Genomic DNA, 19,958 nt, shown 5'->3' with positions numbered 1-19,958 from the left:
TCTTATGCTGAACTAAGCTGTAATTGATGTATATGTTGTGCTGACTAGATGTAAATGCTGAAAAATGATGTTAATCTGAAATAGAGGTATATTGTTATGCTGAGCTGGGCTGTTATGGATGATTTTAAATGCTGATTTATGATACTGTTGTGCTCTAGAATGATGAGCTGAGTTGTGAGTAGTAGGCTGTGTTGAATACTACCTAGCTGTGTTGTATGTTGATTTTGCTGTGCTGTGCTGTAAGCTGTTTGGATGTGCTGTGAAATGTTGAGCTGTAAGCTGTGTATGGCCACTATAGTGGTGCTGTTTTTGCCGCTATGCCGGTGCTGTTATTAGCCACTATCGTGGTGTTGTTATTAGCCACTATCGTGGTGCTGTTATAGCCGCTAAGTCGGTGCTGTTATTGTCGCTAAGCGGTGCTGTTATAGCCACTAGAGTGGTGTTGTTATTGCTGCTAAGCAGTGCTGATATTACCGCTTCGCGGTGCTGATATTGCTAATTTGTTATGGTGTAGTATAAGCTGGGCTGATGTGCTGGTAGCTGTAGCTGTTTACCATTTCTATTGTTGTGTATGTATGTTGATTTCTTATCACTAGCTTACCCTTTCATTGTCTCCATGATGTTTGGACTGCAATGATCATACTATGTATGGGAGCAGAGCAGGGATAGGTTGGTGGCTGATGGTGAGTTTGTAGCTGGCAGACGGAGCTGATCTGTTAGGATCTTTTTGTTATTTTAGCTACCTAGTTGAGTAGCCTTTGATGTATTTGGTACACTTTAACTCTATCCAGACTTGGATCATGTATATGTATATATTCTAGACCCTATATGTATACACTTGTTCCTTTCTGTGTGGTGTTTCTAGTGTGTTGTGCGGTGTGTAGTGACCAGCTGGGTCGTTACACTATCCAGGTACGGGGGGAAAAGGGGACTATTTGTATGCAAAGTTACATGAGGGAATTGGGTAGAAGAGGAAGCTTGTAGGATTATGAGTAATTTTATAATTATTTCTATTTGGAGAATTATTGGTCTTATGTGTTTCTGTATGAATTTAGGATTATGAATATATATTTAATTTGTAAGAATGATGATTTGGAAGAAAGATTGAAATTATAGAAAAGTGCCTGTAAGCTAGGTTTTGGAAAAATTGGATTATTTCTGTTTGAGGAATTAATAATCCCATTAAATTCTGTATGTGTTAAGGATTAGAAATGTATATTTAATTTGTAAGAATGATGATTTGGGGGAGAGAACGAAATTATAGAAAAGTGCCTGTGAGTTAGGTTTTGGAATAATTAGGGGTTTTACCATTTATGTTAAGGTTATATTAAATTGGTAATTCCATTGATTATTATATTAATTTATGAATGTTATTGTTATATTACTTGATAAGAATTGATGATCTAGATGTGAATTTCTTGAGGGGTGTGTAAACCCTTATTTTGTTGGGCTTATCCGTTGTGTGTATGTGATATGTTACTGAGCTATAAGATGAGATGTGATGAATGTGAATATGATTATGATTGTGGTTCCTCACATCAATGACCAGGGATGGCACGACCCCTAGGTAAGTGATGCTACAGGGAGGGCGTGACCCTGACATGGTGTGGGATGAGTGAGACAATTAACACATATCACTTATGTCGAATATAGCAGCCCTGACATATGGTTAATTGCAAGATTTGTGTGGATTGTGATGTGATTGTGGTTCCTCACATCAATGACCAGGGATGGCACGGCCCCTGGGTAATTGATGCTACAGGGAGGGCATGACCCTGGCATGGTGTGGGATGAGTGAGGCAATTAACCCGTATCACTTATGTCAATTGTGGCGTGGCCTTGGCATAGTGTTAATTGTAAGATTTGTGTGAATTGTGATGGATTGATGTAATTGTGAATTGAGATGTGAAGATGATGAATGATTGATAAATTATGATATATATATAAATGCTTGTAAATATTTCATTATGTAATGAGTTATGAAGAGATTACGTTGTGGTGTGTTTGTATGTGCTTTACATATAGATGTTTTCTTTTTTCACCGTATAATTTGTGGATGTTTTAGGTGAGGAAGATCTGGCTATGAGTGGCATCTAGAATGCCAACAGTTAATTTATGGGTATGCTCTGATATTGTGACATCGGGGCAGAGGACTTCTAGGACATGAATTTTATTTATATATGGAGTTGTACTTATTATTTTGAAAACATTTTGTAAAATCTTAAGTTCTATTTTCCAAGTTTCATTTTCAAAATATTTTGGATATTGAAGAATGTTTCTAAAGGTTTTTATGTGAACCCTTTTACCGATGTGTAGAAATTTATTTCCTTAGTTTATTTACATTATAACAATATATGTGTTGGGGTAATAAGGGTGTCACAGAATCGGATTTCTTAGTATAATTAGCAAAACTCGAGAAACCAGAGGAGGGATTGTTAACCCATTTTGTTGTAATCGAGTTAGTGCTTTTGGTGTGAAAATAATTAGGTTGGTTTGGTAGGATGGATTCACTTGTAATGCTCATGTTGTTGGGAGATCTTCGTAAGTGAATACATGATGATGCATTAGTTTAGGTATATGCATATGATGTATGTTGTGGTGTGTTCATATACATTGTTGGATATCTTGTTGACATGGTTGGATGAGATATATGTTAGCTTTGGAGTGTTTAGTTTTCATATATGATTTTGGTATGATGTTGTATGTTAAATAACTGTTATTTATACTTACATGTTTTTCGAACCTAACATACCCTTTTGTTTCCATGTTAGTTTGGACTGCGATGATTATATTTTGTATGAGAGTAGGTCAAGGCTAGGCTAGAGGAGTTGTTACTGGTAGGTGGTGTGACCTTTACTAGTGTCGATGCTACTTGATGTAGTTTGTATAATTGTGTTCAACTGATACTAGGATATAAGATTATTTTGGTATTACTGTATACATATGTATAACTTGTCTATATTTGTACATGTGTTTTACTGTTATATTCATGGTCTATGTATATGTATGATACATTTTCTCCTTTAAATCTTGTGTGTTCTAATAATATAATTTTCACTACTAGTAATGATTTCACATAGTATAGTAATCACGGGAATTGTTACAACTACTTAAAAATTGTTCATTAACAACTTACTTTTATTATTATTTTTATCGCTAATAACTCACTTTTATTTTAATTTTAAAAGTTTATGGAAGCACGAAGTACCTTTTTGACTAAATAACAACAACAACAATAATAATAAATTTTTAATAATTTATATTTTAGTAATGACCCGAGTATCCCCATATTATTAAATTATTATGAGTAAAAGACATTGAAACATGCTATGTAAAAAAAAAGTTAAATTAAATAAAAATATTTATTTAAACAAAAATATTTTACTTTTTAGTTGATTTTCTTTAAAGTGAGTATATTTAGTGATTTTTTCACCTTTCATCTCTTTCAATTTATCCTTTTAATTTTTAATTTTAAAATAAATTTAATTATTTTAAAATATTAATAATTTTAGAATAATCTTATGTTATAATATAATTTTTTTATAAATTTCAAATATTATTTATATATTTAAATTTGTTTTTTATTTAAATTTAAATTATAATATAATTTTAATATAAAAATATGTATTTATTATAAATTATAACTATATAAAATAAATATTTATCTTTTCTATACTAAAATAAAAATTAAAAAGATAAATTTGACAAAAAAATATATTAATTTTGTTCATTTAACATTTTGTTCTATCTATAATATGGTTGATAGTTAGTCTTATTTTTTAAGTGTTCCTTCCATCCCAAATTAAATCAGGTATGGAATTTGAAAAATATATCCTTCAACAAAAAATATTTTTAGTTGATTTTCTTTAAAGTGGGTATATTTAGTGATTTTTTCACCTTTCATCTCTTTCAATTTATTCTTTTAAATTTTAATTGTAAAATAAATTTAATTATTTTAAAATATTAATAATTTAAAAATAATCTTATGTTATAATATAATTTTTTTATAAATTTAAAATATTATTTATATATTTAAATGTGTTTTTATTTAAATTTAAATTATAATATAATTTTAATATAAAAATATGTATTTAATATAAATTATAACTATATAAAATAAATATTTATCTTTTCTATACTAAAATAAAAATTAAAAAGATAAATTTGAAAAAAAAAATAATTTTGTTCATTTAACATTTTGTTACTAATAAAAAGTATGTGAGAGCATCTTTAATGTAAAGTGCTTGTAGTGTATCTTACTAATAAACAATGAGTTAATCACCTATCACTGTTGGTATAAAGTTTTTTTACACTGTCAACCAATTATATCCTTTAATTGTGTCATATCACTATTAAAAATAAATGTGTTTATAATGACATGGCACAATTAAAGAATATAATTGGTTGCTAGTGTAAAAAAACTTTACACTGACAGTGTGTAGGTGATTAACTCATAAACAATTGTGTTCATTAACGATCATTCAAGTGTGATACAATGGTACGGGAAATAAACAATGACCCTCAAATAAATAATGTTGCTTAAAACACAGATCACACTTACAAATAAAAAGATTATCTATTAAGTTTAATATTTAATATTTAATTATATTAATTATATTAATTTTTTAAGTTCTCAAAAAGTACAGCATAAATTAATAAAAATTAAAAATGTGACTTACTTATAAGATCTTACCATTAAAGCAAAATTTGTGAAAAATGTAGTATAAAATATTAAGAATAATATCACAATTGTGTAAGTCACAAGGCTAATGAGGCATTTGCCTTAGGCCTCTATATTATTTAAGGCCTCAAAATTTAATTTATGTTTTTAATAAATTATTTAATATTAATTTGAATTATTAGGTGATAATTTATCATGATATAATATGTTACTCATTACTATTACAAATACTATTATTATTATTATTAAAATTTATAATCATAAGATATAAACATGAATATTTTTTTAAAAAACTTCTTTAAGTGCAATCTTATTATTTATTTTTAAAAAAATAAAAAAATATTTTATATCTATTTTAAATTCTACCTCTTTTTCACCTTTAAAAAATTATTGAAATTAGTAGAGTACAAATTTATTAAATAAATTTATGATTATTATGCAAAAAAAGATGTTTTTGGTGAAAAATTTTAATAATAAAATCATATGCTTAACTAAAAAAAATTAAAAAAAGAATATGTATTAAATTAAAATTTGAATATAAATTTTGTCTTAGCCCTCATAATTTCTAGACATGACCTTGAATAATGTGACATAATAAATCTCATTTAAGGAGCTCTTGGTAGGGAGTAAATTTTTTTATATCTAGGAGTCATGATTCCTACAAATCACAAATATTAAGAATCATGATTCATGAGAATAACTAAAATATGTTTGGTTACTTATGAAGGTTCTTGGAAATGTTCATATAAGATTATAAGAAATTAAAGATTTGTATGTTTTGTTACAATAATATATTCCTGAGTGTATAAATATTTTTTTAAAAAATAATCTTTATTAAAATAAACTCATTGTATATATTTATTTATTCAAATCTTATTATAAATATGATATTAAATTATTTTAAAAAGTTAAAAATTATAGTTAAATTTATTCAAATACAAAATTTAACAAAAAAATATAAAGAAAGAAAAATGTTACATAATAATTACGAAAGATAAAAATGTATTATTTTATTTCATCTAAATAAAAAAATAAAAAATAATAGAATACAAAAGAGAGAGAAACAAAGATATACGAGAGAAAGAGAGAAAGAGAGAAAGAGAGAAAGAAATGAAAATGAGAAAAAGAAAAAAAGAGAGAGATTAGTCATTTTTTTAAAATAAATATTAAATCTTAAAAATATTTTACATATTAAACACTTTTTAAAAATAAAATAAAATATACTATAAGAATTCTCTTTAAAAAAAAAGGAATTTATGTTTGTAATTTATTTTGTATATATATTAAAAAAATATTTATTAGATTGGACTAATCCTCCATAAATTTCAGTATAGGGAGGAATTAATCATTCTAAGGTATATTAATTTAAAAACTTCACATTTTGTACACCAGGAAAGTTTCCTTCCAACTATTAAGCAATTTCCAATCCTATATCATTTTGAATGTGTGGTCTGGTTTAGTAAATATTATATAGCATCATATGTAATTGAAAAATAATATTGAAACCCTTTAGAATATTAATGTATTCAAATAAAATTCATTTATTTATTTTATTCCTTTTTTTTAATATTTTTTCCCATCCATCTTCTAGCGGTAACATACAGTACGTTCTCATTCTGCATAAAGATAAATAATTAATTGTTTAATTAACGGATTATAAATGCACAGATTATTTATTCATAAGTAAAATAAAAAGGGGAAATTAAAAAGACAAAGACTGACAGAAATTATGATAATTTGTTTATTTGTTCATTGCACATTTCAACTACCAGTTTTCCTGCAAGTATTATTTCACGAGTCTGGCATCACACATGTACGGATAAACACGTAGCGAAACACTTTCAGAAGAGATAAATACGAAAGAGAAAATAAAATAGTTTTTTTTATAAATTAAATTTTTTTTAATAAGTTAAAAATAATTATTTTCTTTTTATCTTTAAATTTTAGTCTTAGTAATTATTTGCAAGTTTAAATATGTTGGGTAGTGGGATTGGTCTCCAATCCTGTGTTTGTTATATGCTCATGTATGAAGGGTTTTTCTCAATTATATTTGTTTCATCTATTGTTCCTCTTGCATGTAATTAATTGTATGAATTGCTTGAATGAATGATTAATTTCAGTTTTAAAATTGTAATTGTATGATTTGAGATTTATGTGGGTTCCTACAGGAAATCCTATGAGAAGTAGACAAATTTTTAAATGTTATTTAAATATAAATGTATAATTTTGAGATCTCTATGAGTTCCTATGGGAAACCCTAGGGGAATGAATTTGTAATTGTAACAGACAAAATTTGAACGTTTTCTGTTTTGTTTTCTGATTGTTCTATTGTGTTCCTTGTTGAATAAGATGAATGAATATGTGTTTAGTTTTGAAAATAAACAAGTTTTGATATGAATTAGAGTGCTTTGTGGGTTCCTGTGAAAACCCTATGAGAAACAGACAAATTTTAAATGTTTTCTGTTTTATCTTCTAAGTTTTCTGTTGTGCTCCTTGATGTTTATGGAGTGTAAATGTGTGTTTAATTTTGGAAATAGACAAGTTTTAATATGGATTAAAGTGCTCTGTGAAAATTGTGAATGACATGTGATAATGTGATATGACAATAAAATGTGAATATAATGATGAGATATGATGATGAAATACGGTGATGAAATGTGATGATGAGATGTGATGATGACTATGTGATATGAGAATGAGACATGATAATGTGATATGAGGATGCATAGAGTCTTGATTGACACGCATCATGTGCATAAATATTTTTAAGGGTACGATATGGAATACACCGCTAGAGAAGGCCCCCTTGTGTAAAAGCTTTGGGATTAGTCCTTAGAGATAGCTCGATTTGTAAGTCTTAGTCTCGCCCATTGTGTGCATGGGATGTATCTTGCGCGGCTTAGCTATCCCGACGAGATTCTGGTAATATGTCCTTCTAGTGAAAGTGCGCAGTGGGTGTGACCCGACATGTACTCCTAGACTATTCTTCGTGAATTGCTAGCGGCAATATGTCATGTGATATGTTACTAGCGCCACATGCATGATAAAATGTAGTCCGTGTCCATCCATGTGCATTTTAATGTTATATGATAAATTGATATTTTTATGTCTTGAATGAGTGAGATGTGATATTATTATTAATTTATTTGTGTTATATATGTTTTGTTTGTGTTTGGCTATCCGGCGTATATTCCTACACTATGAGCTAGAGTGAGATGTTTCTCACTCCCTTTTCTTGTGTTATTTTTCCTTGACTGCCTTACAGGTTATTATCAGCATGAGGTTGAAGATGTTGGTGATGAAACTTAGGCTTCTATATTGGGATTTGCTCTGATAGGACATGTGACATCGGACGTAGATAGGATTAGATTAAGATGTTTTTATTAAATTATTTTGGAAACTTTAGTTTTATTTCTTTGTAATTTTCGCTGATTTTGTTAAGTTATGGATGTGGTACTCTATATCTGAACACGTTTGATATTTTAATTATGAAATGTTATGTTATTCAAATTTTATTATTATATGTTATGGTATGCGGGTAGAGGGTGTCACATTTTGTATGAGAGTAGGTCAAGGTTAAGCTAGAGGAGTTGTTACTGGTAGGCGGTGTGACCTTTACTAGTGTCGATGCTACTTGATGTAGTTTGTATAATTGTGTTCGACTGATACTAGGATATAAGATTATTTTGGTATTATTGTATACATATGTATAACTTGTCTATATTTGTACATGTGTTTTATTATTATATTCATGGTCATATATATGTATGATACATTTTCTCCTTTAAATCTTGTGTGTTCTAATAATATAATTTTCACTACTAGTAATGATTTCACATAGTATAGTAATCATGGAAATTCTTATAACTACTTAAAAATTGTTCATTAACAACTTACTTTTATTTTTTTATTGCTAATAATTCACTTTTATTTTATATTTTAAAAGTTTATGGAAGCACGAAGTACCTACAACAATAATAATAATAATAAATTTTCAATAGTTTATATTCTAGTAATGACTCGAGTGTCTCCAAATTATTAAATTATTATGAGTAAAAGACATTGAAACATGCTATGTAAAAAAAAGTTAAATTAAATAAAATATTTATTTAAACAAAAATATTTTACTTTTTAAAAACTATCCTTCAACAAAAAAATATTTTTAGTTGATTTTCTTTAAAGTGGGTATATTTAGTGATTTTTTCACCTTTCATCTCTTTCAATTTATACTTTTAATTTTTAATTGTAAAATAAATTTAATTATTTTAAAATATTAATAATTTAAAACTAATCTTATGTTATAATATAATTTTTTATAAATTTAAAATATTATTATATATTTAAATGTGTTTTTTATTTAAATTTAAATTATAATATAATTTTAATATAAAAATATGTATTTATTATAAATTATAACTATATAAAATAAATATTTATCTTTTCTATACTAAAATAAAAATTAAAAAGATAAATTTGACAAAAAAAAAAATATTAATTTTGTTCATTTAACATTTTGTTCTATCTATAATATAGTTGATAGTTAGTCTTGTTTCTTAAGTGCTCCTTCCATCCCAAATTAAATAAGATATAGAATTTGAAAAATATTTTAAAATAAATAATATTTTTACTTTTCAATATCATATATATTTTTTAGATTATCCTTTCATAAATTATTCAACAATCACAATTAAAAATTGTACCTGTCTGAAGGGCACACTAGTAATCTTCTCGTGTTTTGAGAGCCGAACGAGAGCTCCGATCGAATATTCCGGTGAGAGGGAGAGCACCTGCAAAAGGCACTTCGACGCTCAAGTCAGGACAGGCACAGATATTGATAGTAATTAATGAACAGTGACGTTACCTCGTGATATGAGCTATTTATACTGGCATTTATGGGCCCTGACTGCCCTGGGCCCTGTGACAGGATTACCGTATTAGGTAATACGTCTCTAATCGATTTATTGGTGTGATTAACACTTAACTCTTGATTAGGGGTAATCCTTAACTCTTGATTAATGATCTGAGTTTAGTCTTTAGTGGCCGATCAGCCGTCGGCTACCTGGTTCGGCCATTTAGGTGCCGATTGGATATCGGCCACTTGGTTCGACCGTTCGGGTGCCGATTGGGCCTCGGCCACATGGTGGTCGAATGGCCTTACTAGTACACTTGCCCCCCAGCCTTGGAGAAGGGAAAGCTTCTTCGAGGGTAAAGAATTGAAGTTAAGACTTGGGGGAAGTCGAAGAGGTTTGTTCAATCTCAGCCCTTGGATCTTGAAGATCATGCGGTTATTCGTTTCAAATTTTTTGAATTTTCCCGCCTTTTTATTTGGCTATATATAGTAGTGGGTGGTAGGCCCTCCCATGTGTATCGCTCTCGACCGAAGTGCATTGTCCGAGCAAGTTTCATTTTCATCTTAACGTGCCGAGTGACTGTTTCAGATTCTCATTCTTGGTAAGTTGTCTTATGGCGAATTCTTCCGAAAGCTCTTCGGATAGTGGGGATCGGCCTTCGTCATTCGAGGGGGCATCGTCCAAGGGTTCGGGTCATGCAGAAGTGGTCTCACCGAACGAAAGCGATCGTCCTACCAAGAGTGATAATTCTTCTGAAGAGACGTCTACAAGTGGGAGTTCCGAAGTGCCAACTAGAACTAGACACGTGTCCACTCGGAAGCGATATGGGCCGTCCGAAGTGCCTGAGTACGAGTGGGTAAATGGGGAGGTGACCTCGTACTACTCCCGCTACTGAGATACGACAATGATAACGAACTTGTTGGAATACACCAAGTGCCTGAATTTTGATGCCAGAGAGGAGCCGTATCCGATCGGGGTTCGGACATGCCGAAACAATGCCTTTGCAAACCCTGACATGGTTTGCTTAGACAAAAGTGGCAAGAAAATGGAGTCCTTTTATATGTATGACTGTCTTTTGCGGGATTTGTAGGTCAAATTTTCGTTTGATGAATTCACAATGGGAGTGCTAAGGGTTCTGAACGTGGCACCGACCCAATTTCATCCGAATAGTTGGGCTCAACTGCAGGGCATCAAACACTTGTGCCGATGCCCTAGTATTAGGCCCTCCCCTTTGTTGTTTCTTTATTTTTACTCGTCTCGGCCATCGGACTTGGCGAAGTGGGTGTCGCTCAACCGAGTAGGGAGTCGGCAACTTCTGGACAGCTTTACTTCGTCCTACAAGAATTTCAAGGCTGGGTTCTTTCGAGTAACCATTCGTCCGAACGGGCGTTGTTTCTTCTTCGGAGCTGATGAAAAAAGTTTTTTTTCTATTGTACTGGACACGTGCCCCTCGGCCATATGATGATGTGCCAGAAGAGCTTCTCACGGCCGAAGAGCAAAGGAACTTGCAATTTTTGCTTCGGCTTCCTCGGCACTTTCCGTCGAGGTCCTTAATAAATGTGGTAGAATCTCCCCAATGGGAGAATGACCTAATAGGTACGTGATTTGTCCTGAATTCAGCCATAAGCTAAATGCATATTGATGTTGACCTTATTGTTTTTTGCAGGAATCATGGTGTCGAGTGGAGCGGATGAGTTCAACATTCGCAACTTGTTGGCCAGCCGAGTGCAACAGGCTAAGGCCTCCGGTATCGTGGGCAATTCGGCCATTGCCCAAACTCCTTACCCCGAGCAGGACAACCGAAACCCTCCATCCTTGCACCGTAAACACCAAAGAGGGAAGAAGGGGAAGGAAGCCGCTCGTGACGGGTCAAAAAGAAAAAACAATGAAGAGAGGCCGGAGAAGGCGAAGAAGCAGAAAAACACCGAGTCTTCGCCGAGTGGGACAGTGATTTGTGTGCCCCCCTTGCTAATGTCGCGCGCCTTCCTAAACGAGAAAGTGTCTGCCGAGTCGATGGTTCGGTCAGATGCCATATCGGAGCATGGGCGCAAGTTCTTGGACCGGTTAGACACCGTGTCTAAATGGAAATACTACTGCGAAGTCCAATCACGTTCTTTGGCCCTGGCTCATCATCTCACGATGGAACCAATCGGCGAGTTGGTGAATTTGAAACAAAGAGTTGAAGAGGCCGATAAGGCGGCGGCCGAGGCTATGGCGATGACCGAGGAGGCTCTGGCTAAGAATCGACAACTCGCGACCAAACTAGATGTGCAGAGGCGCAATAATGACACCCTTCGGCTGGACCTTCAAAAGGCATCGAATGAAGAACAACGCCGAGCTAAAGAAGCAAAGGCTGAGCTGGAGCGGCTTCAAGAACAAGCTAAGGATCGCATTGTCGCTCAGCATGAAGCCGGGTTTCGCCATGCTCTTCGGCAAGCGAGGTATTTCGGCCATTTCAGGGAAGACTTTGAGTTTGACATGAAAAAAGACTTCTATCAGGGGTCTTTCATGAAATTCGGGGATATGCTCGAGGGGGCTATCCCTGATAGTGATGAGCCGAATGAGGGCCCCGAAGAGGAGGATACTCAGGGTGCTTCGGATAGCGAGGCTGAAAATGAGCAGGAAGGACCGAACGACGATCAAGAGATCGAGCCTGAGACGCAAGATGACGCCGCCAACAACCCCAAGGAATAATTGTGCTTGAATCATTTCTTCTTTTTTTTTTCAAGGCCGATAGAGCCATCTCTTTTGTATTAAAGGCCGAGAGAGCCTTCTCTTTTATCAATGAAAAGTAACTTTTGCCAATTGTATAATGCTTGTATGCCAAAATAGTCTTGTCTATCTGAATTGTATAATATGGTAAGTGGAGAGTTTGCGTAAACCATTGGTTGAATTGGGTTGTTTGATATTACATATTGATTAAGTTAATAATCAATTGGAGATGTTTCGGTAAGGGCCGAGTGGGATTGTTTCGGGATAGACATTTTCATCAAGAAAAACTGAGTGGGGTCACTTGGAAATGCTTGCTTTCATGAGTAGGGCCGAGTGGATTCACTCGGAAATGCTTGCTTTCATGAGCAGGGTCGAGTGGGTTCACTCAGAAATGTTTGCTTTCATGAGCAGGGCCGAGTGGATTCACTCGGAAATGCTTGCTTTTTGAGCAAAACCGAGTGGGTTCACTCGGAAATGCTTGCTTTCATGAGCAGGGCCGAGTGGGTTCACTCGAAAATGTTTGCTTTCATGAGAAAAACCGAATGGGTTCACTCGTAAATGCTTGCTTTCATGAGCAAAACCGAGTGGGTTCACTCGGAAATGCTTGCTATCATGAGCTAAACCGAGTGGGTTCACTCAGAAATGCTTGCTTTTTTAGCGAAACCGAGTGGGTTCACTCGGAAATGCTTGCTTTCATGAGCAAAACCGAGTGGGTTCACTCGGAAATGCTTGCTTTTATGAGAAAAATCGAGTGGGTTCGCTCGGAAATGCTTGCTTGTTGTACGAATTCCGAAGGCACATCCTTGGCCGAGTGGGGTTACTCGGGAGGGAAGCCTCTTTGTACGAATTTCGAAGGCACATCCTTGGCCGAGTGGGGTTACTCCGGAGGGAAGCCTCTTTGTACGGATTCCGAAGGCACATCCTTGGCCGAGTGGGGTTACTCGGGAGGGAAGCCTCTTTGTACGGATTTCGAAGGTACATCCTTGGCCGAGTGGGGTCACTCGGGAGGGAAGCCTCTTTGTACGATTTCCAAAGGCACGTCCTTGGCTGAGTGGGGTCACTCGGGAGGGAAGCCTCTCTGTACGGATTCCGGAGGCACATCTTTGGCCGAGTAGAGTCACTCGAGAGGGAAGCCTTTTTGTACGATTACTGAAGACACATCCTTGGCCGAGTGGTGTCACTCGGGAGGGAAGCCTTTTAAGATTGCTTTTAATAAGGAGTAAAAACACAGAATATGTATGAAGTATTCTTGATTGAGATGTGCCTCGTTAAAAACCTGATCGGCCAAAACCCCTTTTCACTTTTTTATAAGGGGAGAAAAGACCGACCGAGGAAAAGAGTGCACGTAGGTATCGGTACAAAGCTTTTCGTATACATAAGCAAAAAACAAATTTCTAACTATAGTACTTCTTCAGGTGAGTTGCATTCCAGGTTCTAGGGATGACATTTCCCGAAAGGTCCTCCAGCTTATATGCTCCATTGAGGAGGTTGTGTCGGATTCTGAATGGGCCGTCCCAGTTAGCAGCTAACTTTCCTTCTCTTGGGCTCTTCCTAGCCGACCCTTGTGCTCTCCATACCAAGTCCCCCTCTGAGAAGCTTCTTATACTGAGATTTGAATTAAATCTTCGAGTCATTCTCTGCCGACAAGCTTCGGCGACGATACATGCTTTGTGGCGTACCTCGTCCACCGTGTCAACTTTCGCCCTAAGCGATGCGTCATTGGAGGCTTCGTCGAAATGTAATCGGCGAAAAGAGGGTTCCCCAACCTCGACCGGAATCATGGCATCGGTTCCATATGTCAATCTGAACGGGGTCTCTCTAGTTGTGGATGGGGGGTACAACGGTAAGCCCATAGTACTTCCAACAACTCGTCTGCCCAAGCACCCTTAGCGTCCCCCAAACGCTTTTTTAGCTCCAAGAGGATGACTTTATTCGTCGATTCGGCTTGCCCATTGGCTTTCGGGTGTTCAACCGATGTGAATCGGTGTTTGATTCCCAAATCTTGGATAAACTTGTTGAGCTTCTGATTGGTAAACTGTAACCCATTGTCCGTTACTATGGCGTGAGGAATGCCGAAGCGCGTAATGATATTCTTCCACATGAACTTCTGAACGTTGTTCGCCGTAATTGTAGCAAGTGGTTCGGCCTCGATCCACTTTGTGAAATAATCGATTGCCACTAGCAAAAATTTGTTCTGGCCCTTAGCGATGGGAAATGGTCCAAGTATGTCCATTCCCCATAATGCAAACGGCCAAGGCGAGCTGACACTGTGTAGTTGTTCTGCCGAAGCGTGAATCAAGTTACCGTGCTTTTGACATTGAACGCATCTTTTGACAAATTGAGCACAATCACTTTTGAGGGTCGGCTAGTAGTAATCATATTATTAAATTATTATGAGTAAAAGACATTGAAACATGCTATATAAAAAAAAGAAATTAAATAAAATATTTATTTAAACAAAAATATTTTACTTTTTAAAAACTATCCTTCAACAAAAAAATATTTTTAGTTGATTTTCTTTAAAGTGGGTATATTTAGTGATTTTTTCACCTTTCATCTCTTCCAATTTATCCTTTTAATTTTTAATTATAAAATAAATTTAATTATTTTAAAATATTATTGAAATTAGTAGAGTACAAATTTATTAAATAAATTTATGATTATTATGCAAAAAAAGATGTTTTTGGTGAAAAATTTTAATAATAAAATCATATGCTTAACTAAAAAAAATTAAAAAAAGAATATGTATTAAATTAAAATTTGAATATAAATTTTGTCTTAGCCCTCATAATTTCTAGACATGATCCTGAATAATGTGACATAATAAATCTCATTTAAGGAGTTCTTATTAGGGAGTAAATTTTTTCATATCTAGGAGTCATGATTCCTACAAATTACAAATATTAAGAGTCATGATTTATGAGAATAACTAAAATATGTTTGGTTATTTATGAAGGTTCTTGGAAATATTCATATAAGATTATAAGAAATTAAAGATTTGTATGTTTTGTTACAATAATATATTCATGAGTATAAATATTTTTTTAAAAAAAATAACCTTTATTAAAATAAACTCATTATATATATTTATTTACTCAAATCTTATTATAAATATGATATTAAATTATTTTAAAAAGTTAAAAATTATAGTTAAATTTATTCAAATACAAAATTTAACAAAAAAAAATAAAGAAAGAAAAATGTTATATAATAATTACGAAAGATATAAATGTATTATTTTATTTCATCTAAATAAAAAAAATAAAAAATAATGGAATACAAAAAAGAGAGAAACAAAGATATACAAGAGAAAGAGAGAAGGAGATGGAAAAGGAGAAAAAGAAAGAAAGAGAAAGATTAGTCATATTTTTTTAAATAAATATTAAATCTTAAAAATATTTTACATATCAAACACTTTTTTAAAATAAAATAAAATATACTATAAGAATTCTCTTAAAAAAAAAAGGAATTTATGTTTGTAATTTATTTTTTATATATATTAAAAAAATATTGATTAGATTGGACTAATCGTCGATAAATTTCAGTATAAGGAGGAATTAATCATTCTAAGGTATATTAATTTAAAAACTTCACATTTTGTACTACAGGAAAGTTTCCTTCCAACTATTAAGCAATTTCCAATCCTTTATCATTTTGAATGTGTAGTCTGGTTTAGTAAATATTATATAGCATCATATGTAATTGAAAAATAATATTGAAACCCTTTAAAATATTAATGTATCAAAATAAAATTCATTTATTTATTTTATTCATTTTTTTAATATTTTTCGCCATCCATCTTCTAGCGGTAACATACAGTACGTTCACATTCTGCATAAAGATAAATAATTAATTGTTTAATTAACGGATTATAAATGCACAGATTATTTATTCATAAGTAAAGTAAAAAGAAATTAAAAAGGCAAAAACTGACAGAAATTATGATAATTTGTTTATTTGTTCATTGCACATTTCAACTACCAGTTTTCCTGTAAGCATTATTTCACCTGTCTGGCATCACACATCTACGGATAAACACGTAGCAAAACACTTTCAGAAGAGATAAATACGAAAAAGAAAATAAAATAGTTTTTTTATAAATTAAAACTAATTTTTCAATAAGTTAAAAATAATTATTTTCTTTTTATCTTTAAATTTTAGTTTTAGTAATTATTTATAGGTTTTAAATATATTTTTGTTTATTTGTTCATTGCACATTTCAACTACCAGTTTTCCTGTAAGCATTATTTCACCTGTCTGGCATCACACATCTACGGATAAACACGTAGCAAAACACTTTCAGAAGAGATAAATACGAAAAAGAAAATAAAATAGTTTTTTTATAAATTAAAACTAATTTTTAAATAAGTTAAAAATAATTATTTTCTTTTTATCTTTAAATTTTAGTTTTAGTAATTATTTATAGGTTTTAAATGTATTTTTGTTTATTTGTTCATTGCACATTTCAACTACCAGTTTTCCTGTAAGCATTATTTCACCTGTCTGGCATCACACATCTACGGATAAACACGTAGCAAAACACTTTCAGAAGAGATAAATACGAAAAAGAAAATAAAATAGTTTTTTTATAAATTAAAACTAATTTTTCAATAAGTTAAAAATAATTATTTTCTTTTTATCTTTAAATTTTAGTTTTAGTAATTATTTATAGGTTTTAAATATATTTTTGGTCTCTCAAATTATTTTTTATTTATCAAATTTATAAACACTTAGTCCTACCATAAGTCTTGTCCTGCTTTGGCGCTCGTTGGGCCGTCACAGTTTTATCCTTAAAAAGGCGGCTTGATGGGTTAAGAAGGAAAAATGTTTATAAACTACCCTTAGCCTCGACTCCTAAGCGATGTGAGACTTTTTAAACATACCGGAACAAAAATTAATATTTTTAATCTTTGTAATTTAAAAAAAAAAAATTAGTCTTTATATTTAATTTTTTTATTAAAAATTTATCTAATATTATTATATAAAATTTACTTATTAATATCATTATTAGTAAAAAAATATCATATTAAATTTAATTAATATTATATAATTATTATAATTTATTATTTTTAGATATATTATTAATGATTTGAGAAAATAAAATAAAATATTTAAAAATTATAAAAAAAAAAATAATTATTTTAAATTTAAAGAATTAAAATAAATTTATCTCATATTTAAACCTTATTTGTATTTATAAAATATCTATTTTATCATATTTTCTTACCTATAAAAAAATAATTTTAATATAATCGAATTTTTTTTTTAAAAGTGATTCCCTATCGAATTATATAGAACCCTGAGTGTGGTGGAAAAGCGAAGGAACAACAATGGAGGCGTGGTTCATAATCGTAGTCTCTCTCTGCGTGTGCTACCTCGTGAAAGCCATCTTCTCGCTCCACTCATCAGCCTCCGCCACCACCACCGTCGCCATCCCTCCGGGCCCCACCCACATCCCCATCATCACGAGCATCCTCTGGCTCCGCAAATCCTTCTCGGAACTCGAGCCCATCCTCCGGAGCCTCCACGCCAAGTACGGCCCCATCATCTCCCTCCGCATCGGCTCCCGCCCCGCCGTCTTCATCGCCGACCGCGCCATCGCCTACCGCGCCCTCGTCCACAACGGCTCCCTCTTCTCCGACCGCCCCAAGGCCCTCCCTACCGCCAAACTCGTCACCAGCAACCAGCACAACGTCAGCTCCGCCTCCTACGGCGCCACGTGGCGCACTCTCCGCCGCAACCTCGCCTCCGAGATGCTCCACCCTTCCCGCGTCAAATCCTTCTCCCCGACCCGCGCCTGGGTCCTACGCGCCCTCCTCACGCGCCTCGCTTCCGATTCCGAAGCCAACCCCTCCCTCAGCGTCATCCCCCACTTCCGCTACGCCATGTTCTGCCTCCTCGTCTTCATGTGCTTCGGTCAAAGGGTCAACGACGCCAAGGTCAGAGACATCGAGCGCGTCCAGAGACAAATGCTTCTCGGCTTCAACAGGTTCAACATCCTCAACTTCTGGCCCAGCCTCACGCGCCTTTTGCTCCGCGGAAAGTGGCAGGAGTTGCTTAGGTTAAGGAAGGACAAGGAAAACGTGTTGCTTCCGCTTATAAGAGCCAGGAAGCAGAAGCAAAACCAAAACGGGTCAAACCACCACGACGACGTCGTTTCCTACGTTGACACGTTGCTGGATTTGCAGTTGCCCGAGGAGAAGCGCAAGCTGAGTGAAGAGGAAATCGTGACGCTGTGTAGTGAGTTTCTCGACGGGGGTACGGACACCACTTCCACTGCGTTGCAGTGGATCATGGCGAATTTGGTCAAGTACCCGCACGTGCAAGAGAGGGTGTTGCAGGAGATTAAACAAGTGGTGGGTGAAAGAGAGGAAAGGGAAGTGAAAGAAGAAGAGTTGCATAAACTGGGTTATCTCAAAGCTGTGGTTTTGGAAGGGTTGCGGCGCCACCCACCTGGCCACTTTGTGTTGCCGCATGCGGTGTCTGAGGATGTTATTTTGGATGATTACTTGGTGCCGAAGGAGGCGACGGTGAATTTCATGGTGGCGGAGATGGGGTTGGACCCTAAGGTTTGGGAGGATCCCTTGGCGTTTAAGCCTGAGAGGTTTTTGAACGATGAAGGGTTTGATATCACTGGGAGCAAAGAGATTAAGATGATGCCCTTTGGAGTTGGGAGGAGGATTTGTCCTGGTTATAATTTAGCTTTGCTTCATTTGGAGTATTTTGTGGCTAATTTGGTTTTGAATTTTGAGTGGAAGGTTCCTCAGGGAGGAGATGTGGATTTGTCGGAGATTCAAGAGTTCACTGTCGTCATGAAAAATCCCCTTCAGGTTCACATTTCTCCTAGGATCTAGTCTATGTTCTTCTGTACACATCTCATTATCATGTAATAAATTAATATTGTGTATCAATAATAGGTTGGACTATAATAATTTCATAGATGCATACTCAAGTTGTTGATCCAAGTACGGTGTAAGGATATTTTTGTTTGTTTGTTTTCGGTTTTGGTTTTGCATAAAGTAGTAGCAACCATTCAAGACATGGATACCAGTTATTTATTACGAGGACAAATACATGTACTTCGCGTTTAATTTGAAGAGTACCTTGTTATTATAAGCTAATTTTTCTTCAATAGGAACCTAGTACACTTACGTGGTAAACTGAATGTTTAGGTTTATTGAGTGAATTTGGATCACTTATCCAAGTAGACTCTGTTTGCTTCACGACAGGGGAAGTGCCTAGCAAGCGTGAGTTTTGTTTTCATTCTTGTTCTGTCTTGCATTGATAATCTTCCTTGGGAGTTACATTTAACATAGTAATTTTATAAGATGAATTACATAATGTTGTTAGTGTGATATATTTCAACATACGGCGGAAAATTGTAACACATTTTGAAATTATATATTTTATTTAAAAATAATTAACATGTAATAATATATAAATAATTTAAATTATAAATATGAAAATTTAGATTAAATTTAAAGATTTATTAGATTGAGATTTTAAAAGATTATTTTTCATATAAAAAAAAAGTCTTATAAATTATAAAAGATCATATTAAAATATTATGACTAATAAGATTTTTTTTTAAAAGATTTTTGTAAAAAAAATGCGTAATTAAATTTGAGTGAATTTATATTACTTTTTATGTATAAATAAATTTATATTATAAGAATTTATAAGATTTGAAAAGATCTTATAGATGAGTATTTTCA

At 33.3% G+C, this 19,958-nt stretch overlaps 1 protein-coding gene across 1 annotated transcript; it reads left to right on the top strand.

The window, feature by feature from the left end:
• The first annotated feature begins 17,532 nt into the window (after positions 1-17,532).
• Positions 17,533-19,364, top strand: LOC109805818 (cytochrome P450 89A2). The gene has a single exon (XM_020368033.3). It carries the CDS (start codon positions 17,574-17,576, stop codon positions 19,095-19,097), a length of 1,524 nt encoding a protein of 507 aa, XP_020223622.2. The 5' UTR covers positions 17,533-17,573; the 3' UTR covers positions 19,098-19,364.
• The last annotated feature ends 594 nt before the right edge of the window (positions 19,365-19,958 follow it).

Source organism: Cajanus cajan, chromosome 3, assembly GCF_000230855.2.
Source record: "Cajanus cajan strain Asha chromosome 3, NIPB_CcT2T_4, whole genome shotgun sequence".
In the NCBI taxonomy this organism is placed as follows: Eukaryota; Viridiplantae; Streptophyta; class Magnoliopsida; order Fabales; family Fabaceae; genus Cajanus; species Cajanus cajan.
Note: the sequence above shows the minus strand (reverse complement) of the source record. Positions and strands in the feature narration are given on the sequence as shown.

Bases quoted from the DNA above. Each gene is read 5' to 3' on its own strand.
- LOC109805818 (XM_020368033.3), top strand. From the start codon at position 17,574: ATGGAGGCGTGGTTCATAATCGTAGTCTCTCTCTGCGTGTGCTACCTC.